This window comes from Podarcis filfolensis (genome assembly GCF_964270895.1).
Source record: "Podarcis filfolensis genome assembly, chromosome: 3".
Taxonomy (NCBI): Eukaryota; Metazoa; Chordata; class Lepidosauria; order Squamata; family Lacertidae; genus Podarcis; species Podarcis filfolensis.
Genome location: NC_139606.1, coordinates 90,038,138 through 90,062,219, shown reverse-complemented (window position 1 = coordinate 90,062,219; position 24,082 = coordinate 90,038,138). Strand labels below are relative to the sequence as shown.

Here is a 24,082-nt window from a genome sequence, read left to right as displayed (position 1 = left end):
CCTGGACTGGTTTGTGGACTCAGATTCCAAAGCATCACAAGGTATCAAACAGCTGTACACTTATCCAGGAAAAATAATAATCCAAACCCAGCTATGTCATGGGGAAAAACAACCCTGTAGTTGTTTTCTAAGACATTTTGGAATCTGCTCTGTAGATGTCCAATAACTTTTCCTCCTTTGAGTGTATTTCTGATGCCTTGGCAATAAATGTGCTCAGGTCCACTTCGAAATGATGACTGAGCAGAACTGATACCCTGTCCCAGCGATTCAGTGAGTGATGTGTGTCAGATGAGGCCCAGAAGTGAAGGCCCATACTGCAGAACAAGCGAAGAAGGGGCCGTCCCGTGTGTATGCAAATTCAGTCAGCAGAGCCCCAGGGCTCCTGTCAGGGTTGCTGAGTGGTACACAGGGAATAGGCAGGCATGGCTCCAGCCAAGTTTTTAATTAGGCCTATGTTCAATTCCCAGTACTGAATGATTTAGGGGAGTGATGGCTCTTTGAATAGGGGCTGAATTTAATTTCATGCAAATTAAGCTTTAATAAATTGATTTAATGGGAATTAAATCCTGCTGGTTTTTTCACAGCAGACAATGACGTTCTCTTTCTGGTAAAGACGGGAACATGAGATTAAAGCTCCAATATTGTCCTTCTCAGAGAGATAAAGGCATTGCGGTTGTGTCCTCGTAGCCTCCTCATGCGGACAGGGAACCTCTCGGCATCTCTCTCTGACAATGTATCTTGCGGCTTCGATGGGCTTCCTTTGCCTCTCTTGATTGGATAGTGCCATCTGTAAAATGGGAGCAATAAAGGTTGCTCTGAATAAGTGTATGCAAGGAGCTGTACTCAGAAATGACACTGAAATGTTGGCTCGGTTTTACCAGTTAGCCATGGGCCATAGCACAAGGATGGGGAGCCGGTGGTCCTGATGTTGCAGAACTGATATTTGGCTGCCATCATCAGTGGTCATTGAATTTGTGGGTGCTAGAGTTAAACAACATCAGGAAGGACACATGTTTCCCATCACTACCGTAGTAGCACATTGTGAAATGTTGCTTCCTTCACCCAAGTACTGTATATCCAAACCAATAAAATCTAATGCAACATCGAATCTAAAGCACACCTCAATTTTCAAAACCCTGCAACCAAAAAGAAGTATTTGCTACTTCAGCAGTGTTTCTCAAGCTTGCAATCGAATCTAATGTGCCATCAAATCTAATGCACATTCTAATTTTCACGACGATTTGGCCAAAAAAGTGTGTGTGACATTCGTGTACATATGGCAAGTACAGTAAATAAGTTATCATGAAAAGTATTTCCTTTTCAGGGTCTTCCACCCTTCAGAATACCTCCCATTTGTTAGTTTCAATCTATCTATTACTTAGTATAATTTTTGCAGCATGTTCTAGTATATGAAGCAAAACTATGTGTTTTTAAACATCACCCAGCAGTCCTGTGCAGTAAACTCGTGACTTCTCCAGAGGCATCCAGGAAGCTGATCAGTGATTTAAACCCAGTACCATCCTTGCTCAAACATAACACTTGGTCCTCTTTTCCACAGGAGGAATGTTCATCCTATGGCATCTTGCAACAAGGCATTAATTATTTTGTCAGCACTGCTTTATGCGTCCACAGTTCCTATTTCCTGATGCTGAGCATGTTTTACTGGGGAGCAAATCCCACTGATGTCCTCTGAACTTTCTTCTGAGGTGTGTGTTTAGGAAATGGTGCACAAGCGAAGTGGCTCTGCTTTGAGCATGGCCCCTTTAACCTCCTTCGCTCCCCTTTTTGCACCCACCCGCTCACTCGCCCTCTTCCGAATCTCTCTATCAGAGTGGTTGACGGCGCCTTTCCCGCATGAGATGTTTGATGATTCGCAGCCAGCAGGATGGCAGCTCAAGCTGTATTTCCCTTGCAGCATTGGGAGAATGTAGCTCATGCTCAGAGCTGATGTGATGGATGAATGTGGATGCCATATGCAGCAGCGCCATAGGAATTTCATTACATGGTTGCAGTGGCAGCGGCAGCGGCGGGGCCTGAATGAAGCATAAAAGCAAAACGTCACCTCTGTTAACTTCTCTTATTTGTAATTTCTCTTTTTCTTTTCATTTCCCTCCCATTTTTTAAAAAAAGAACAAAACCCACACAATCAAAATTGAAGCCTGCATGAATGTTTGAAAGAGGGGCCAGCTCAGTGGTTTCTCGTGCTCTTAGCGGCTTGCATTTCAATGAGGAACCTGCTTTGTGGTGTCACAGATTCCACACACACATCCCCAAAAAGTGGTACAGGATTTGCGGGAGGATGAGTGCAAAAGTAAGCAATCTCAAGGTCCAGAGCACAGAACGCCTGACTCGTATAGGCAAAGAGAAAGGGAGTCTGAGGCAAACACGGAGCCTTTAAAAAAATCAGCCAGTCAGCTTGATGCATGGTTGTGAAGTGAAAAAAAGCCAGGCATGCGTGCCTCTCATACAGCAGTTATATTGCTATGCGCTATCCCAATTTCCCAGCAGTGAGAGACTCCAGAAGTTTCAAGCACTCTTCCCCAGGGTTCAGTTTCCTTGGAATGAAAGCCAGTGGAGACTTTAAGGATATATGGCTTTATTTACACATACACAACCTGTGCATAGGATGGAGAGGCTCACAGCTTTCCCACCCCTTGCTTCCTCGTTAGGTGTACAGGGGAGCCTCAAGTCCAGCACAGAGCAAACATGTCTCTATGTCCCCAGCTTCCAGCATCAGCCCAATTCACACACACAAATGGCACATATGCCCAGCACTGCTGTTCTCCGTCCTAGGATGACGTGGCAGTCAGCCAGATTGCAACCTAGGTCATTTTATTTGAGGTACTGAGTGCTTAAGTGGCGATTATCTTACAAAGAAACTTGCCTGGCCAGTTTAGCAGCCTCTTCAACTAGATTCCAACCCTTACTAGATGCAGCCTTGGCCCCCTTGAAACTCATAACACTGTTATCAGGGCTGGTCTCAGTCCAAGGATGATGTGGCATCCAGCCAGATGGTGGGAGTGGGGTACCTCGGGTTAAGAACTTAACTCGTTCTGGAGGTCCGTTCTTAACCTGAAACTGTTCTTAATCTGAAGCACCACTTTGGCTAATGGGGCCTCCTGCTGCCACCGTGCGATTTCTGTTCTCACCCTGAAGCAAAGTTCTTAACCCGAGGTACTATTTCTGGGTTAGCAGAGTCTGTAACCTGAAGCGTCTGTAACCCGAGGTGTCTGTAACCCGAGGTACCACTGTACCTTCCTCTCTTTCCTGAAGAGCACATCACTTAGTTAATAGCTTTTGCAACCCAGCTCATTTTATTTGAGATGCTGAGCGCTTTAATTTCATTTCCAGTGTGGACTGGATGGGATAAACAGAGGGACCATCGTGTAAGGAGATCAAGGGGCCATATGCCTTAGATGTACATTTGTAGCCTTTCAAAACTACTTTGTTCCACTTTGCCTTTTTTCGGGTCGTTGAGTAAATGTTGATGGGACAGATGAACGGTTGTGTGCATGTAAAATAGATGTTTCTTTTCTTTTCCTACACCCACATTTCCCACCTTAAAGGTGGGGAAGTCTCACACCTGCGCTATCTTACTTCCAAGCGAAAATTACACCCCATCTTTTTTTCTTTTTTCTTTTGCCAGTGTCAAACCGTGTTTGTTCAACTGTATTAAATGTTAATGCTGCCACCTTCAGCCTGGTGCTGGAAAGGCGACTCATTTTTGCCTGCCACGCTCTTCTTCCTCCCATTCCAAAGATTAATGGTCTTCTCTTAATTTGTGGCTTGCAGGAAACAGTCCATTTCAGCTTAATAAACTTCTGCGCTTCAAAGAGATTGAGAACCCAGAATGCATCTGAATCAGCAACTGCCCCCCGCCCCCCCGCAACCTGCATCATGTCACTTTCCATTTTTCATTCAGCAAAACATCTGTTTAGCCAGATTTCTAACGCATGGCAAGCATCCAAGAAGCAAAGTGTACTCGTGTCTTTGTGTGTGTAAGCAGGGGAGGGTGTAATGGAATAGTAAATTAACGCTGGGCATCAAACCCCAAAGACACTTTAAAAGAAAAGTGTCTCTCGGGCAAAGTACACATGACAGATACATATTTCTCTGATGGATACATGAGGTGACAGGGTCTCCTTGAGGTTTTGTTGATGCTTCCATTGCCTGGCTGCATCTGCATAGAGCTCTGCTGTTCGTGGAGCTGAATCCCGTATGGGAGAAGCTTGCAGTCTCCGTTTAGGACCTGGTAGAAGGGGGTCCTCTTCAGTGGGGTGCCAGTATTCATTCATTTACTCATTCGTTGCATTTATATCTCACTTTTCCATCCAAGGAGGTCAAAGGGGCATGAATGGGTTACCCCCCCTCCTCATCCCATTCTCACAACAACCCTGTGAGGTAGGTTAGACTGAGAGAGAGAGAGAGTGACTGGCCCGAGGTCAGTCAGTGAGCTTCTGGACGAAGTGGAGAATCGAACCCTGGTCATCCAGGCCCTACTCTAACCACTACAAAATCTGTCACTTTTGGTTTCTTTCCACATTTCACTTCAGTTTGCTCTTAAAAAAAAAAAAAGTTCCTCACAAAAGCTTGCCAGCCTTTTGAATGCACATACACACATTTTTGTATGCAAATTTTCCTAATATACACATTTTCCCCTAATACAATGCATTTTATGTTATCTTCACTAATATTTGCATTTTTAAGCACACTTTCACCTAATATACACCTTTTTCAGATGGAGAACTACACCACTACATTCAGAACCCTTCAAATTTTGCAGGATAGATTTGTTTTGGATTGCAAACAACAACAATTTATTATTATTTATATCCCGCCCATCTGGCTGGGTTTCCCCAGCCACTCTGGGCAGCTTCCAACAAAATATTTAAATACAATAATTAATCAAATACTAAAAGCATCCCTAAACATATTGTTTGCGGAAGCGAGAATCATGATGAACCGAAACGACTTTCTCCCATGGCTGTGTCTCAGCATTCCACTTCTACAGAGACCTTATTTTATGCAATTCGGCAGCAGCAATGGGAACCCAGGAGAGCTCAGGAAAGGTGTCAATGTTATCCCCTTCCCTTCTCTTGGCCTCTCAGCCATTAATAAAGGAGCCAGGAGCCACCATCCACCTGATGTATGGAAGGAGAGGCCTCAGTCCCTCTTGACAGTTACTTCTGGTGCTGGAGGGGGCAGCTAGGGGCGGATGTCAGGACTCAAGTCCTTCAGCCCAAGAGGGCTCAAAATAACCACCCAGAAATGAATAGATAATGGAGGCAGAAGCAGCACTTGGGAGCACATTTGTTTGTGGAAATGAGCGGCTTTGACTAAATGAATTCGTGTCAGATAAGGGGGATGTCCATTATCTGTAACTGGGAGAGCATTGCAAAGCAGAAGTATTCGCTTGCAGGGGAATTCCACTTTGTTTAGCGCAGGTACGGATTTGTGCCTCTGCATGCTGTCTTGTTTTTACTTGGAGAGCTGATGTGTCTACCACTACCAATTTGTTTTAGCCAAATAACTTTCCCCTAAAATGTAATTGCAAGGCCCAAGGCGTTTTTACAGAAGGAATCAATCTTCATCACCTGAAAACAGGCTTTTGTTAATGTCATGGTAATGAGCCAATGGATGGTGATGTTCCACTATCCAACACACACACACACACACCACTCCTGTTTTTCCTGTTTGAAGAGAGATGGTGGGGGGTGGAACATGAAACTATATAGTTTTGCATGAATCCAGCTTGAAGGAAAGATGCTAAGCAACCTCTTCTTTCTTCATTACTTACTCTTCTCCGTCATCAGTTATCTGAATATTGTTTGCTCCAGCATTGGTGACTGTTATCTGGGGCAATCACAAGCCTGTTAAGCTAGATAGTACTTGAGCATTTGAGGGTCTTTTTGTCGGTAAATTAGAACCAGGTAACGTTGCAAGAGAGAATCAAGGAGATTAGTCGTGCCTCCCTTTCCTTCACAGCGGAACAACTTCTTGTGCACCTTTTCTCTGGAGGTGACTGCTGCTCCTCAGTCTGTGACTTTGATATCCTGCAAGGAACCAACAGCAACTAATGTGCTTGAGGTTCTCTCCAAGGAAAGAGGTTGGAGGGGATGGAAGTTCAAGCTGGGCGATGGCTGAAGTGGCAGTTGAATGGATTTCAAGAAATCTGAGGCCAGATCTATATAGATTGGGAAGCCCTTATCTGTGTAGGACTTGAACTTCCATCCCCTCCAACCTCTCTCCTTGGAGAGACCCTCAAGCACATTAGTTGTTGTTGGTTCCTTGCAGGATATCAAAGCCACAGACTGAGCGGCAGAGAACATAAGGAGCTGCTTTACCCCAAGTCAGACTATTAGCCTGTCTAGATCTAACTGGCAGCAACTCTCCATGGCATCAGACAGGGAGTCTTCCCAGTCCCTCCCTGGGGTTGCCTAAGATTGAATCTGGGGCTGTCTTCATGCAAAGAGGATGCACTGCCACTGAGCTACAGCCCTTCTCCATATGCATCATTAAATATATCTGTTATATATACTTGCCCATTCCATGAATATCATTAACATACCAGTGGTGCAGTGGAAGGGTTGTGACTCCGTGCAGGGCTGTCTTAAGCACCAGGGTGCAAAGATACGCCCGGCGCCCCCCCCCCCCGGTTGCTCAGTCCCAGGCATGCAGGAGGGCGGAGCCAGCCAGCCGCCTCAGTGTCTCGCTGGCTCGGTCACCCCCAAACTCACGGCACAGAGCAGTAGAAGAGCCGGCTGTGGCGCTCCAACTGACAGGCGGGCTCTTCCCCGGACTCAACTCTCAGGCCCTGGACTCTTGGCCTGGCACCCCTAAGAGCCCGGCGACTGAGTGCCCTGCACCCCTAGCGCCTATGGGTAAGACGGCCCTGACTCCATGGTACAGCACCTGCATTGCATGGATCAATTCCTGGCCTCTCTTGGTGGGACTCTCTCTTCTGTATGGATCAGGCTCTGTATATATGCAGGAGAGGAAGAATGAGAATACAGTGGTACCTTGGTTCTCGAACTTAATCCGTTCCGGGAGTCAGACATCCGGCATCCAAAAAATGTCCACAAACCGGAACACTTACGAGTTTGTGGTGTTTGGGAACCGATTTGTTCGGGAGCCAAGCCGTTTGAGTACCAAGTACCACTGTGCCTTTGACTTCTCCAGGGTATTGACAGAGAGGGCTGGTTTTTTAAAATATATAAGTGATTCAGGAGAGTCGGTACTGTCTCTACACATCCAATAATTCTTACCCGAACACCAACTGGGAAGCTTTTACCTAAACATCCCAGATCCCACAGTAAAAGTTGCCTATAAACATTGCTATCAGCTCGAGCCAAGATTTGGAATAAAATATATATACTGTTCCTCTCTTCCTCTGCGCTTTTTATACAACACTGGTAGTAGAAGATATCTTTCACAACCCATTTTGGATTTATTTCCTTCCTTCCTTGATTATACTTTCTTCGGTTATCTTTTATTCCTGCTATAATGGGCTTGCTATAAAGACTCAACCTTATCTTCTAATATATGTTAAAATTATTCGAATTAATTGTCAGAGAATAAATATAGTTGTAGGAGAATAACTCCTGCTGTAGGGGAATTAATTTTAAGAGAATAACTTTTTTATGGTAATTAGAGTTATTTAAACTTTAAAAGATTGTGTGGGTTAGCTGTAGGTTAGTTTTATACTGGGGGTGGGGAGAGTTTATGAAGAAAACATAAGGCACTTCCAGCCTCAGGCTGAAGCTATTTGCTGCCTTCTTATGTGATCTATATAATCTTTGCATCTATTTTAGCCCCATGATTCTACCACCACCACAGCAGAGCCCATAAATTACAACAAAATGCTCAGAGAGTAGATATTATAGACATTCAAGATCATTTCAGTCTTATGTATTAAGCACAATATTTCAGTAGTTCCCAAACATCCCCCCCCTCCAAGAATTACTTGAAAATTACTGAGGACTTGCTGGCCAACCACTTAATGACTTTTCTATCTTAGCCATTGTAGTTCTATAGAATTCAAATTGCAAATGCAATAGGATAGAATATAAGAAACAAAAAAGCAATAGGAATACAATTTAAAATGAATATGGGTGTTTCATGCTATGGATGTGCCATCTCCCACCATCAACCACAGATCTACAGACATGCTGTGGCTTACTCAAATGAAGCTCATGGGCCACCGGTGGTCCAAAGTCCAGTTTGGGAATAAATTCAATGCCTTCCTCTCTGATCTTGCTGTGTTTTAATCCCAAGTGAGTATCAGAATAGAGTGGTGAGACTCTAGGTTAACCTAGATTCTAGGTTAAACCCCAGGCATCCCATAATACTGGTAGTAGTAGAAGGTAAGGGTGAAGACCTCTTTCTGAGATCCTGGAGAGCAATTGCCAGCCAGAATACCTGATGCTAAACTAAATGGACCAGTAGGTAGTATAAGGCAGCTTCCTATTTTCCTTTCAGTTTGCACTGTTTAATTGAGGCATTCCAGGGCTCAAGCCTTCTTGGAAATTAGGTTTTTGCCTCTCTTCATCAAGCCATGTGCCAGACCCAATTTTAGGGGCCACCGTTGGCTACCGGATTTATGCACCGCAGCATAATTAAGAGAATTTTCACACCCAGCTTTTTGCAAGAGCTGATTCCCAACAGTGTTCAGTCAGCTGCATACCTGTGGAAAGGGATTTGGTCTCATAGGGAGAAGAGCTTGAAGCTTTGAGCTATAACTGGAGTCTGGGCTATTTTTTAAAAAAAACAAAACAAAACAAAACAAATAAAGAAATAGAAACGAAAAGGCCATTCAGAGCTGACAAAATTTTGCTGTACCACCACCCTGATAGATATTTGGGCCCTCCTCTTCCACCTATGGCTATATATTAATTGAGCAATAAGAACCAAATATTGCTTTTTTAGCTGCTGAGTTTTATGATAATTTTAGGTGGGGTTTTGTGGGGTGGGGTGGGGTTGCCTGACTTCTTTGCTTTGTAGTTTATTTATTATTTTAATGTGCTTTTAAAAGATAAAAGGAAAAAAAGGAAAAAATTGTATTTCTTTGTCTTATGGTGTATGTTAGCCACACAGTTGCCTGGGTGTTATATAAACATAACAGTCAAATCTAATTCTTTCAAACTCTTTTCTCACAACTGGAAAAGCCACAGCAATTGCCAGGTGTGGGAGTGAGGAGATATTCTCTTGTACTGTTGATAGTGCCATTCTAAGCTTTTCTAACTCAGAAGTAAGTCCCATTGAGTTCAAAAGGATTTCCCCACTGGCTTGCATTGAACTTTAGCAGTGATTTTGCCTTTCCTCATTGCTGACTTTATGGGCTGCATGTTCTTCAGCTGCTTCCCTTCGGTTTGTCCACTGACAGTCAGCAGAAAAATATTAAGGAAGCAGGTTTCAAAGGGGTGAGTTTGCTTAGAGGTGTTAAATTATTCGACCAAATATTTGCAACTCCCCTTGCAATAAAAATAAAAGCTTCTCTTCCTGTACAAAGGAACTGCTCAACAATGGATTTAGGAGAAGTTGATTGACATGGGAGGAGGTGGCCCAGCGCTCAGAAAAGACATAATAAGTTTCTTCACGTATTTTACCTCCTCGCTGCTTTCCTTTCTTGTTGCCTTTCCAATGGACTTTATCGGAGCATACTGGGAGCCTCTTCCACTTGGCTAGATCCTGCCCCTCTCCAATAATGCTGGCAGGAAGGAACGCCTTAAAGGCACAGATGATGAGCCAAGGCCTTCTGCTCATAATGCCAGAACAGCCTCATAATACCAGGGCCATTAGGCACAGTAAGGAAGTCGCCTCAGGTGGCAGACCCAGCCTCCAAGGAGCACACCGCTCTCTACCTCCTGCACTTGTCATCTTCTACCACTTACACACACACACACACACACACACACACACACACACTGCTTGCTCCTTTTCAGGACAACGGGAGATTGTTTGTTTTGCCCCAGGCGGCAAAACATCCTGGGCTGGCCCTGCCTAGGCGATATATGGAATCTGTGCCCCTAAGTGCAGGTGTTTGTTTGCTTTACACAAATCACTGCCCCCCCCCTCATTTGGGACCCTAAAGTACGCATAGAGGCTCTTGCATCTCTACAGCAGCCTAAGAATTAGCCCAGGGAAGTGCCTGACCATGCCCATAGCACTTTTTCTGTTTAAAAGAAAACGTTTCAGTTAATTAAAAGAAATAAACTGGCATCTTCTGGGAATTTCTCTATGAACAGATATTCCTTCTGCAGTGAAAACAACCACCCCGTCTGACTTTTTCATCAACGTGTTTTGGATGATTCTCATTCTTTCTGAATGAAAGTAGGCTCCAATGGCACCACTTCCCTGAAACGATACTCCAAAAAGGCTCAATTCAGTACCAGAGTATTCTGTCCTCTCTTTATGTGATGGCAGAGAAGTGACAGACTTGCTGTAGAATAGGACAGCTCTACCCTCAAATTGGCAAAGATGGAGAGAGTGTTGCTCTTTGTTTGCAACATCACAAACATTACCCAGTGCAATATCCACAATATCCTGTGATACTCATGAGGAAACAAAGTGCACTAATCTCAGAAGCAGTGTAAAAAAAAAAGAGGTTTAATAGAATGGAACCAATCTGTTGTGAGCTGAAAAAAGTTCTTCTGCATCTGATCCTTCATTTTATTGGGTTGGGATGCTGGTATTCTCTTCCCTCCTTTCACAGCCTTCTGGCAAATTCCAGGGAAAGTCCCATTTTCCCAAGTACAACTTTTAATGCCTTCCAGGACTGGGAAATGCAATACCCTTGCAGCGTAAATGTAATACACAAATATATTTATTGTACTTTCATCTTTGTTATCAGGACCCAAAGCACGTGGTGAGTCCAGTTATTGACATCATCAACCTGGACACTTTTGCTTATGTGGCAGCTTCTTCAGATCTGAGAGGAGGTGAGTCTGCAGTCACCTGCACACAGGTAAATGTTTAGGCCAGGGGCCACTAACATGCAAACTGGTGCATATGAGATATTGGCAGGTGGGGTACCATGCTTGCTATGCCTGGTTCAGGCAAGTGCATGAGCAAAGTCACTAGAGGGGAATAAGAAGTATAGAAACATAGAATTGTAGGGTTGGAAGAGACCCCGAGGGTCATCGAGTCCAATCCCCTGCAATGCAGGAAGTCCTGAGTAAAATGTGGAGTACAAGTGTTATATTTATGTACTTGCATTGCTTGCTACTCCAAGACATAATGAAAGCCACCAACTTGGTTGTCACCAACTTGGTTGTCATTAAAGGGAATTTAGATTTGTTGAATTATTCTTATATTATTCTCGAAGGGGGGGGGGGAAGCTTTCAGTGGCTACTAGTCACATTCCACCTCCAGAATGAGAGACAGCATGTCTCTGAAAAACAACTTGCAGGGAACTTACAGGAAGAAAGGAATATTTGTAGGTGTTTGTGTAAGAACGTTAAAGTTTTATGTGAAATTCTAATAGTATAATGCGTTTTGGTTTATGTTTTCAAATGTAAGTCCCTTGGAGACTTTGGTAATAAACTACTACTACTAATAGTAATAATAATAATAATAATAGGCATCTGGTTGGCTGCTGGGAGAACAGGTGTTGAAGTAGATGGGCCTCTGGCCTGATCCAACGGAGCTCATGTTCTTAACAGAGTCTTTATGACCCAAGACAGCTTTGATTTTCTTGCAAAATCCATACTGAATTTTTGAAAAATCAGTTTCATTGCTAATCAGTTAAATTCTCCTTGAAACCCACCACCGCATTTGGGCTCCTTTTAATAGTCCGTGTGTAATAAAGTGAGGCTGATGTACAGCTGGTGAGAGATAGAGAAATATACCAACTGCTGTGTGTGACAGAAGCTTCCGACCAGGTGAGGTGGAATTTGTACATGGGCTTCTTGGCAGGTGGGTTGCTACTGCTAATAGAGATGGGGAGCAAGGAGGTGACAAGGAGGTCAGGATAGCACCAACGTACTGGCAGGAGCACCAGATTGGCTCTGCCACCTTTCCACTGCACCAGCCTCCCTGTCATCTCATCCTTCCCCTGTAAGCAACAGCAACTCATTTGCTAGAAAGTGGGCATAGCAGCCCTGCTCCACCCAGTGAGCCACCTCTGATGTGTAAGCTACCACAGATCTCACAGTTCTTTCTCATTAGATAAAGATGTGCTAATCAGGTGCTTTCTCTCCTGCAACGGGGCAGTGTAGGCTGCCAGGAACAGATAGACAAGGAAGGTCTTGCCAATGTTTTTTATTCAATAGTCACAGAGAGAGGCTTAGAAATGCTGCCGCTTGGAATAATGGCATTGCTCCAAGTAATCTCCACCACCCTTCTCTCCTCAATCGTCAACAGCACCACTCACCTTACAATGAGGCCATTTGTCTCCAAGCCGTTTACTCTCCTACTTTCAATGCTCTCCAGATTCTGGGAGAAGGGGCGTCTGGAATGTTTTCTAGTGATAACGTGTCAGCCAGCTGCTCCAGCTCTGCCTTCCCCTCCTCCTCCTCCTCCTCTCCCATTATCTCCCAAATTTGCTCCTCATCTCTCTCTGAGCTGTGACCTCCTGCAAACCCTTCTTGTAAATCTATACTGTCTTCTTCTTCTCTGCAAGGTTCAACCTGGGGAGGCGGTCTCCACCGTTCCTCCTCTGTCCAGTCCCTGACAGCTAACGCAAAAGGATCTATAGACTGGATATTAAGGCTGTGACTTTTCTTCTTTGGCAATGGGAAGATGTGAAATCCCCTCCTGGATAAGACTAATCGCCGTGTTGATTATCAACATAACTCATGCAATGATATTGATGCAAAGCAGCTTGGCGACGATGGGTCCGTAGTTGGAAGCACCATCTCTAATCCCTTTGTTCCCGCTGTTCACTTCCTATTTAGGGTTTGACTGGAGCCTGCATTTTAAATGGGAACAACTTTCTCCAGAGCAGAAGGCAAAGCGGACAGACCCCACAGAGCCCATCAAGTAAGTGACAAGAAGGAAGAAGGTAAAACAGGGGTGACAAGCACAGATCTGCGGAAGAGAGGCAAAAGATACATTGCTTTAATGCTGTGGTAGGGAACCCTAGGCGCAAGAGCCAACTGTGGCTCCCGAGGCCTCTCTGTCGTCGTCTTCTTGATATTCCACTTTTCCTCCAAGGAATTCAAGGTGGTGTATATGGCTCTCCTCCTCTCCCAAATATCCTCGCAACAACCCTGTGAGGTAGGTGGGGCTGAGAGTTGCTTCATGGCTGAGTAGGGATTTGAACCCTGGTCTCCTGGGTCTTAGTCCAACTTCCTCACCACCACACCACACTGAATCTCTCTGCCCAGCCTTTGGGGCTCCCCAGACTACACCCTCTCAGTAGTCTGTTCTGCGCATTGCTCATGTGCTTTTTTTGCCTGGCTGGGAACTGTGTTAGTGCTGATTGCTTGCTTGGATGAATAGGGCTGTGTGTGTGTGTGTGTGTGTGTGTGTGTGTGTGTGTGTGTGGAAATAGCTGGGTTTTGTGTAGCTGGACTGCAGCTTACTGAACAAATGCCCTATTTCTCCAGTCCCTTTGTCTCTGGACCCACCGACCGTGTGGGAATGTAGGTCTTCAGGCTGAAAAAGTCTCCCCACCACTGATTTGATACATACTGAGAAATTTGTCCTATGACAGTTTGGCTCAAAGCATATTAACCCATAAGAAATTAGAAGTAGGGCTTGTTTTTAATATTTTTAATGTTTGATGTCCTGCTGTGTTTAATGTGTTGGAAGCTGCCCAGAATGGCTGGGGCAACCCAGTCAGATGGGCAGCATATGAATAATAAATTGTTGTTGCTGTTGTTTATTACTCACCCTTCTCCAGCAGGTCCCCAAGCAGGTTACAGCAATTTACGATTCAATGCTTTGCTGAAATGCATCTTAAATACACATTGTTTTAAAGATGGCATAATGATGGTTGAATTTGCCACCGCTTTCCCTAACTAGGAACAAAGGAAACAGGCCATCATGATAAGAGACATAATCTTTCATATGTGCCCTGAAAGCTAGTCCAAGGCATTCCATTTTTTTTGAGGCTGAGCTTCAGATGTTGGACCTTCCTAATCCTAGAGTGGAAATCTACCTGCAGTACATCCTCAGAGCTCTAGGCCAGGTAGATGCTCCAAGCATTTCCCTTTATTCCTGCATCCCAGTTCTTCTTGCTCATCGTTTTTGCCTCATGGCATCCCCACATTTTGACGCTGCCCTGTTGCAGGAGAGAAAGCACCATTTCTGCCTTATCACAGTCCATCAGAAAAATCAAAGAGAAAAGGCTCTTTGAGGCATGAACCAGGCTGCTGAGGATGGGATCTGCGCTGCAAAATTAACAGCAGTGTTTGCCACATAGTCTCAGAGCCATTTCTTTACTTTTCTTCCCAGCTGATCTGGAGGAAAAGAGGGAGGGCAAATAACTCTGTTTTCAAATCAAAACCCAACTGATTACAAAGGGCTTCTTAAAAGCTCTTTGTCCTTCTGAGAAAGTGTGACTTTCTCCTTGAAACGAGGCTCCTCGCAGGATAAAACTAGGCACAGAGCCCCAGTTAAATAATGCCATGTAAATAACCCCCGAGTGCTAAATGCATTTTTGGCCTGCAAGCCTGCAATCAGGACTGAAAACTTCAGGCTTGTAGGAGCGGCGCTGATGAGTGCATTAGCACTTCTGGCTGACATACAAATAACAAGTCTTCTTTGAAACACAAGTTTCAAATTTTATTATGACGATTTATTGAGTGGTCTATTTTGTGTGCAGGTATTATATAGAATAGAAGGAATCCTGCTAGGATGCAATCCTGGACACGCTTACTTGTAAGCGAGCCCCATTGAACTCAGTGGGACTTACTTCTGGGTAGATATGTATAGGATTGCACTTTTTCTTTCCTCAAAAAATAAATGAAATGTGATACGTGCAGAGGGATTTAACAGACTGAATTTACCTCGATGGCTGTAGCCTCTGGAAGCAATCTGAGTCTGAAGAAGTTGCAGAGAGGCAGCCAGAAGGAGTTTTAGCAGTCTGAATTTGGGTACACACACTTAAAAAAAAAAAAAACCAATGGCGTTAGCTAGTGCAGTGCAGTCTGGTGTTTGTGAGCATGCGCAATGTGGGATTAGTGGTTGCACTGTCTGCTGCAAGAGTCTTTTATCTCCCATTGGCCTCTGCTTGTGGATTTTCAAATGAACAGAATACTAACAGACGATAGGTGTGCTCAGGCATATATGACCAACCACATGAAAAAGTGGGAACATGGACATCCATGCAAATCCCACCCCCAATGTCCCTATGTGTGTTGTACCCTTTTCTGTGGTGTGCAGGAAAGCTCTGCAGGGGGGGCTTCTAGTCATGTTCCCTTGAACACAACTAGATTCCTCTATACAATTGTGCGCACTGCTTTATCATGGTCCTCACCTGCATTCAAGCATGCGCAAGTTGAAATCCCCTGTAGACCTTTCCCATGCAACCCTGGGAAGGTTGGGGAATGACGCCATCCACAAGGATATTGGGGGCAGGGTTTGTGTGCCTGCTACTCCGTCCCACTTGGAACATTCGTACATTCAGATCCCACCTCCTTCCTGCTTCCAGGACATTTTCCATATTCATACCTGGGAATTAAAAAGCTGTGTATCTGACTATTTACAGATCAAAAATGCACATGGACATGTGTGTGTGTGTGCGCGCAAAACCTCTTACAAAGGAGTCCAAGTGAGAGTCTCTGTCATCTTTTGTTCCCAACCATATAGGACTCCTATCATTGCAGGAGGTCTTTTTGTAATTGACAAGGCCTGGTTCAACCACCTTGGAAAATACGATGCAGCGATGGACATCTGGGGTGGAGAGAATTTTGGTGAGTCCCTCTCACTCTACAACAAGCCTCTTGCTAGCCAATATTCAAGAGGCAGGGGAGTTTGTATTCTTTTGGTCATCCATCACTCAAAAGTTCCACTTAGTATTTGCCAGAAATCTAAGCAAACAAGAGCTCAATTCTTTTCAGTGCCTTTATTAAAGTGCCAGCTTTACTTTTCCACCAGCACCATCCTTTCGTTCATAATGCAAAGGCAAATATTATATCATCTCTTTGATGCCATCATCAGCTTTGCAAAAAGGGCAGGTGGGCAGGCAGGTAGGCAGGCGGTCCCTTGGCAAAAAGACAGTCTCCGAGTGGTAAAACGTGGTGTGCACAGATTTGCCATGACCTTAGCCACTGGAGGCATTTTAAAGGAAAGAAATGGTCCGTGTCAGAGTTAATTCCAAATGTCTGGTAGGGTTTTCCTGTGGGATCTCTCTAATTAGTGCAGTGCATTTTACTAACGTGTCACCAAGCGGAGAAAGAATGGGCTGTTCTTCTCGGGGACGATTTTATGGTGGCTATGGGAGAGCCTCTCACATGGGTGGAGTTGGAACATCTGTTCTGGAATCTCAATGATCTGTGGCCTGACACGAGATCTTCTGTTTGTTGTTAACTGCTTGTTGTCTGCATGGAGCACTTGAAATCAATAAAACAATCTCACAAGCAGTGAATCTAGGCATGAGCATGATTGTGTGCACATGGTTTTCCAAGAGAGATCCGTCCACCTATCTGCTCTCTTGCTGCACCATGTTTACAGCTCCTATGTAAGATGATTTCAGACCAAGTGAAAGGATATTTGGAGTATGTTTCTCTGCATAACACCTACACCAGTGCAAGGACAGAGAAGGGAGAAGATAGCCACAAGCTGTAATCCCATTATCGCTTTGTTGATCAGAGCTAGCCTTGTTATGTCCTAGAACAGCGATGTCCAACAGGTTGATCGCAATCTACTGGTCGATCCCCGAGTGATCGCTGTCAATTGCAGTCAATTGTGGGCTCCCTTCCAACCACGGGCTCCCTTCCGATCGCTCCCTTCCAATTGCTTGTTGGAAAAAGCATTGTGTTTAAAGTCTCTGCCCCCCTCTGTCCTTGCTCTGCCCGTCTGTTACGTGAAATGGGTGATCGTTATTGCTAGTTTAGTTTCCTGTATTTCTGGATTCACCTGTTATCGTCTGTGTTGGTTTTACACGTCTTATGCCCTCCCCAAAAGCTAGACAACTTTGTCACCCCCCAAAAAAAAGCTCACCAACTTTGGGCTCCCCTAAAAAAGCTGAACAACTTTGGCTTCCCTCCCCCCTCCAATGACAATAGGTTTTATACTGCCATTGGTCTATAGGGAGTTGGACGTGCCTGTCCTAGATGACACAAAGATATCAAGGAATGATGACAAGGGCAACAGGGGACTTGGGCCTGTAGCCAGTTTACTCTGCCTTGGTGGGCAGCTCCTGGACTGCCTAAGAAGAAGTGAAAAGTGGGATGTTTGTGTAATCTCTCCTTGTTCATGCCTGGAAGTTTCTTTCAAACTTGGCTTTGTGGTGGGGGTGGTTTGTTATTTAATTCCTTCTGGCCACAACAATGTTACAGATCAGAGGGAGTCAACTGCAGCCTTGAAAGGGGAGGAGAGGCACTGGGTTGTCAGGGAGACAGATTTTATGCTGTCTTTAAAACTTCAGCCCCTCCAGGGAGCGTAGCTAGCAAGAAAAAAGGACCCCATCTCCTAGCAGATGTAGCAGCTCTGCCAGGGATGCGTACAAACAGATGCTCCCATTCAGTTGCTTGTTGTTTGCCTCCCCCCTGAAACCTTTTATCCTCACACATTTTGCTTAAGGTGGTGGCTATGTGCCCAACTTCACCAGGGATAGTTCTCTATTTGAAGAACTGTCTGCAGTCAGACTACTGGGCCATCTAACTTGGTATTGTGTCTACACTTACGGCTGAATTGAATGGAACCCTGTGCACCCAGAGTAGATGCCCTACTATGGACCTACCAGCTCTGATGTTTTGTAGTTTGGCAACCAGTCCAAATTCTGTATTTTACCCTTTGTCCATGAGCTGTGGGTCTCTTGTGGAGGGCACTACACATTGCGCTAATCAGCACAAGAGCAAGAAACAACAAGAGGCTTCCTGATACGTAAACAGGACACTGTATTAAGGGACTACCTGTGTAGAGGCCAGCTTCTTTCCATTTCGATATCATTACCCACAACGTTACAAGGAGATTTCAAATAGGTTAATGTCAAACTGACGGTAAGAAGCTTTGAAATGCACTTAAGAAGGCAGAGAGCCCAGAAAAGCTCTTTCTGGTATGTGGGTTTGCCTGACTTGGTGTGGCAAAGGGGTAAAACGAAGGCTAAAGCTGGGAATCTTTCTTGCTATGAGACTTTGAAAAGATGAACATGAGCCTTTCTTACAGAAATCTCATTCCGGGTGTGGATGTGTGGCGGAAGTTTAGAAATCATCCCCTGCAGCCGAGTTGGGCACGTCTTCAGGAAGAAGCACCCCTACGTCTTCCCCGAAGGAAATGCCAACACCTACATAAAGTAGGCTTACTTTATTCACTGACGGCTGAATGAAACAAAAATATGTGCTGCAAAAGGCCATGTGAGCAACATTCTCCCAAACTCACAGTCACGGGCAGTTAAAGTAGAGATTATAGCTCTCTTTTTCAGGATATTTAAGGATACATATTGAAAAAGTGAAGAGCTGATTGTAGGAAAACGATGTGATAAAAGGTACTTCTGGACAAGGACTTGGTATCTCAAACACACCATTCAGATATCACAAATGGATTATTAAACTTTTGCTTTGTGTTTTTGGTCATTTATCAGATTTCCGCCAGAAAAGGGTAAATCCATATTTACTGGAGGGAAAATGTGGTTTGGCATTTTGATGTCATGTTCTCTCCCCAGTAAGTACAGGCGCCCATCAAGCACCTGCCCACCAGTAAAGCTGTTACACAGGTATGGCTGTGCATAGAGATGGTGCACCGCACTGCATGGCTTGTGAAATTTTTCACAAAGTCACACTAGTAGTGCACTGAACAATTGGAATTGTAGACGTCGGTGCAGAGAAAAGAAATGAGTAAGGGTGATAAGAGAGTCATGGCAGAGAGATTGCAACACAGAGATTGCAAGTTACACTAAGTTACACTTAGGAACCAGCAAATTCTTCCGATTTGGGGCAATATATGTACCTTTTCCAGTGTCATAAATTTCCATGCACGTAAGTTTGGGTTGTACAGTTATAGCTGACCAGGTGCCATATAAGAGACTCTGGGGGGAAAGATCAGGGTCCCAGCAGAGCATCCCTCCTCTTGCTGCTGGGACTTGGCTTGATCTGCCTCCTTTTTAATCTGCCCACCACTACATAAAACCATGTAGAAGGGACCACTGACGGCAGAGCTTAGGGCAGTTTGCCCAGGATCACTTCCAGATGACCTGTTTCTTGAGCATTCATCCTGAATTCTTTGCACAAAGTTTGTAGGGAGGTTAGGCAATTTATTGAGCATTCATTCTGATATGTTTGTGGGGAGGATATATGACATTGCATCAAGCAATGGTTACTCCACACTTTCTGGTGCATTTCCCCATCACTTTCCTTACTGCAAAGAGTACACTATTTTGGCGTAAGTGGGTTTGCTGTTCAAGAGTGCCACATCACCTTTAATTGTGCAACCTGCATTTGCTAGTATGTGATTGAATTCTACCCCCAAAACAGCAACAGTCTGAATATGCTCCAGATTCCCTGGAGTTGGCCCTGGTGCTTCCATCCTTGCTATGTCTACTTGTTGCCAAATGTTTTGGCACATGCATTCTTTGACTAATGTAACTGGAAAAGCCCACGAGGCACTGCAACTGTGATAAAAGCCCCTATAGACAAAAATATACCTACTCCTGCTCGACTGCTATAGAAGCTCTTTGTTGAATAATGTTACTTGGTTAGCCATGACACGTTATTTATATTTAAAATGTTGATCTTCTCTCCATGCCGTATGAATTGTGACAGCACCATTCGTAGATATTTGAGGGAACACACATCAATTATTCCCAATGCCTGCGTGCACTGCAGCACGTGTGCAAAAATGCGCACTTGAGAGCTGCCCCGTGGGACACGACTACAGCTATCCTTGAACTGAATGGTGCAGTCATTTGGGGAGATACAGCTCCATTTGGGGCAGCAGAGCTCCATGCGTCTCTCGGAAGAGTAAAATACCACGTGAAGTGAACATATTAAAGGCTGCTGCACCTTCATAGGGACAGTAACCGAAGGTGATCATGGGAGATGAAAAGAAACTGCAGAAGGGGAAAGTGAAGGCAGGTTTCCTGAAGGGAACTTCGCCAGACCTTAAGTTAATAAGATTAACCTGGAGAAACAGAAGGCATGGGAGAAAGGGAGGGAAAGAGGAGACAGACTGAATAAAGAACACATTTCAACTGAAAATCTATAATCCCCAGACACTGAATTCGGTGTACTTCTTCACAGATGCACAACAGCTGCATTTCCCTCCTCAGCTACGATTGCGATGAATATCGCCCTCACACACTGCAAATAGTGATAGAGAAAAACTACCAATGGGGCTTTACCCCTCCCCCATCGGTGTGCAATTGCAATTGCAGTCGGTTAGAGAAGGGTTATACCTTCCCCCTCCTATGTGCTGCAGTCCCAGTGGAAATGCTCCCTCTTTCTCTCTAAAAAATTTTAAAAATGAAATCCCCTGACAGGGCTGCAGCCTCCTCAATGAACGTAACATGTAGTTCTGCCTTAAAGATGCACATCCAAAAAACTTCACCTCACTATGAATGCAGGCCCCCTCAAATAAGATGTCCTCAGTTCTCAGCGAAACCGTGCTAAAACTAAAACAATCTGCCCATCTGTTTTGTATCTTATGTACTGTTTTCACCACCTAGATGCCTTTGGGGGAGAAGGAGGGAAAGGGATTCTCCCCCCTCACAAACACACACAATTTATCCCTTCAAGCTCTTATCTGAGGCATCCAATTAAAACTCTTTCATGCATGCTCCTGTGGTTTCTCCCTCATATTTTTTTTTAAATGTCTCTCCTCAGAAACACCAAACGCACAGCTGAAGTATGGATGGATGAATATAAGCAGTACTATTATGCGGCCCGGCCTGCAGCTCAGGGGAGGCCATATGGAGAGTAAGTGTCCCCCTCTGGCGGTGAAGGAAAACACAAAGAGAGCGACTCAATTGTTTGATACAGTGGAACCTCATTATGGTTTTATAGTCCAGCTGTTGGGATGCCTGCATTTTGTTTCTGTGGGAACAGTTAATTAGATGTTAATAGTAAACAGATGCTGTGAGTATATGGATATAAAGTCCTAGTTGCTTGGTGTGTGTGTGTGTATGCGAGCTTGTATAAAACTGCATTGGTATACCTCATTAGAAAGACTGGCTTGTTCCTAGATTAAAATAAAAGAACTCGTCTTCTCCTCTTACCGCTTCCTGGAAAGGGTCCCAGGTCAATCTCCAAAGTTCTTCCTTCCTTTAATGACTGCCCTGTTGGGCCAAGAAAAGCAAAACCTGCTATCTTTACAAAGATGAGCCGGTAGTATGAACAAACACTGCCCCAGGGCAAAGAAGCAAGTAAAATATACAAACCAGGCAGCCTAAATCCTTATTTCCATATTTGCCTGTGGGTGAAACAGGGTTTTTGCGATAACCTTCTGATGGAAAGTGTGATGTGATTTAGTCCGCTTTCACCTACTGTGGTCTTGCTTGCTTACCCACCTCCTTATATCGAGCTTGCTGAGGCAGATGGGAGCTGTAGTTCAACCACATCCAGAGGTCCACATATTCTCCACTATATTAAGCATAGTATAATGCAGGGCTGTTGTGGCAGTGGCAGGCCTTGGCGTCTCAAATTTCAATGGCACCTTGTGCAATGCCAAAATCTGTCCCCTTCCATTGGATGTCGTGTTTTGGTGCCTGCTGCAGCGCCCCAGAAGTTCCATGCCTGGTGCTTGGGTCCCTGGCTGTTGTGGGACTACAATAAGATTACCAGATTTTTTTCAATGAATCCAGGGACACTTTTCAACTTCAATGGATTTTGTATGCGGACTTATTTCTAAATCCAGGGACTGTCCCTGGGAAACAGAGACATCTGGTAACCTTAGACTACAACCCCCATCATCCCTGGTTGGCATGACCAATGGTCAGGGATGGTGGGAGCTGTAGTCTAACAACAGCGAAGGACCCATTGTATTAGAAAAACCAGCTGCTGGGGATCACAAGAGGCAGAGTTCTATTGTATTCATGTTGTGCATAGCCATAATGCTAGCCACTATGAGAACAAAATGCTGAACTAGATGGACCTCTGGACTAATCCAGCGCTGCTCTTCTTAAATCCTAATCCATCACCAGCAACTGAGACTAATTTTCTTTATGCACTCTTGGTTGCCAGATTGAGCTAAGACTCATGTGTCTAGCACACTTTATATTTGTGGTTCCTCATCCAGATTGTGATTCGTGCACGGAAACCAAATTTCCAGGTGCATGTCCCTTAGCCAAACTGGGATCCACATGCCTGTGTGTAAACAAAGATTATGGAGCTCTTGAGCCTTGCTTTCAAAAAGAACCAGTAGAAAAGTGGGTTTGTGGCATTTTTTCCTATTTTCAGAGTACGAAAAGCAGCCGCAGAGCCAGAATACCACAAGCGTATTGTGTTATAAGAGCATGAGAAGAGTTTGCTGGTACAGGCCAATGGCCAATCTAGTGGCACTGATAGTCCAATCCTCCATTAATTTGTCCAGTCCTCTTTTAAAGCCACCCAATTTGGTAGCCATCACAACATGTAGGGATGAGTGCCAACAATGCATTGTGTGAAGAAGAACTTTGGACATCCATGAGTTCTACGGTTTTGAGAGAAGATGATGATGATGATGATGATGATGATGATGATGATAATGATAATTATTATTATTATTATTATTATTATTATTAATACCCCGCCCATCTGGCTGGGCTTCCAACCAAATATTAAAATATTAAAATACAGTAATACATCAAACATTAAAAGCTTCCCTAAACAGCGCTGCCTTCAGATGTCTTCTAAAAGTTTGATAGTTGTTGTTCTCTTTGACATCTGGTGGGAGGGCATTCCACAGGGAGGCCGCCACTACCTAGAAGGCCCTCTGCCTGGTTCCCTGTAACTTGGCTTCTTGCAGTGATGGAATCACCAGAAGGCCCTCGGCGCTGGACCTCAGGGTAGAATGATGGGGGTGGAGACGCTCCTTCAGATATACTGGACTGAGGCCATTTAGGGCTTTAAAGGTCAGCACCAACACTTTGAATTGTGCTTGGAAACATACTTTTCTCTATCCACTTTCCCCACACTAGGCATAATTGCATACATGTCTCCTCTTAGTCACCTTTTATCTGAACTGAAAAGCCCCAAATATTGTCCCGGGGGACTTGCTCCTCTCACTTGATCGTTTTGGTCGCCCTTTTCTGAACCTTTTCCAGCTCTGCAATATCACTTTCCAGGTGAAATGACTGAACTGTACACATTATTCTAAGTGCGGTCTCACCATAGATTTGTATAATTGCTTCACAGAACTGGCATTTGCCTTTTCTATTGCTTTCCTAATGTTCCCTAGCACGGGATTTGCCTTTTTCACAGCTGCTGCATGCTGGGTCAACATCTCTATCAAGCTATCCACGCTGACCCCAAGGTCTTGTAGCTCTAGTATATGTCAATAGAACACATACCATTTAGGCAGCAAACCTGCATTGGAACTCTCATGGGACTAAGGGCCAAGTAGACATTTATTTATTTATAAGATCTATGTCCCACCCTTCACCTCAAACGATCTCAGGGCAGGTCACAACAAATTAAAATACAATAAACCAATAGGATACAGTTAAAACCATCCATTCCGCTGCCTAGATTAATTGCATGATTGCAATTCACATGTCTAGCTTCTAAATTTTAAATAGCAGCTGCAGTGCAAGAGATCCAAGACACACAAGGAGTTTAACCCTTTCTTCCCCACACTGTGGTCCTAATGAAAGTCACCCTACTACCAAAGCTGCTATTCACTCCAGAGTGTAAATTTCCATTTGCACCAATGGGAGTTGCTCCTCCATGCCAAATCACTTTGGGTTTTTATTATTATTGGGATCTCAGCATGAGGAAGAGGGTTAATCCCCTCCTCCCTGAGGTCCCAATGCTGATCAGGCAATCCAAGGGGGATTTTTAATATT

General features: G+C 44.5%; 1 protein-coding gene across 1 annotated transcript in view; it reads left to right on the top strand.

The window, feature by feature from the left end:
• Nucleotides 1-24,082, top strand: part of GALNT14 (polypeptide N-acetylgalactosaminyltransferase 14) — a 250,909-nt gene that overhangs the window by 212,459 nt on the left and 14,368 nt on the right. Inside the window, exons 7-11 of the mRNA XM_083604545.1 lie at nt 10,850-10,937; nt 12,894-12,978; nt 15,754-15,857; nt 18,274-18,400; nt 20,925-21,017. Of these exons, the coding sequence (XP_083460671.1) occupies nt 10,850-10,937; nt 12,894-12,978; nt 15,754-15,857; nt 18,274-18,400; nt 20,925-21,017 (497 nt within the window). The remainder of the gene's footprint in view (nt 1-10,849; nt 10,938-12,893; nt 12,979-15,753; nt 15,858-18,273; nt 18,401-20,924; nt 21,018-24,082) is intronic.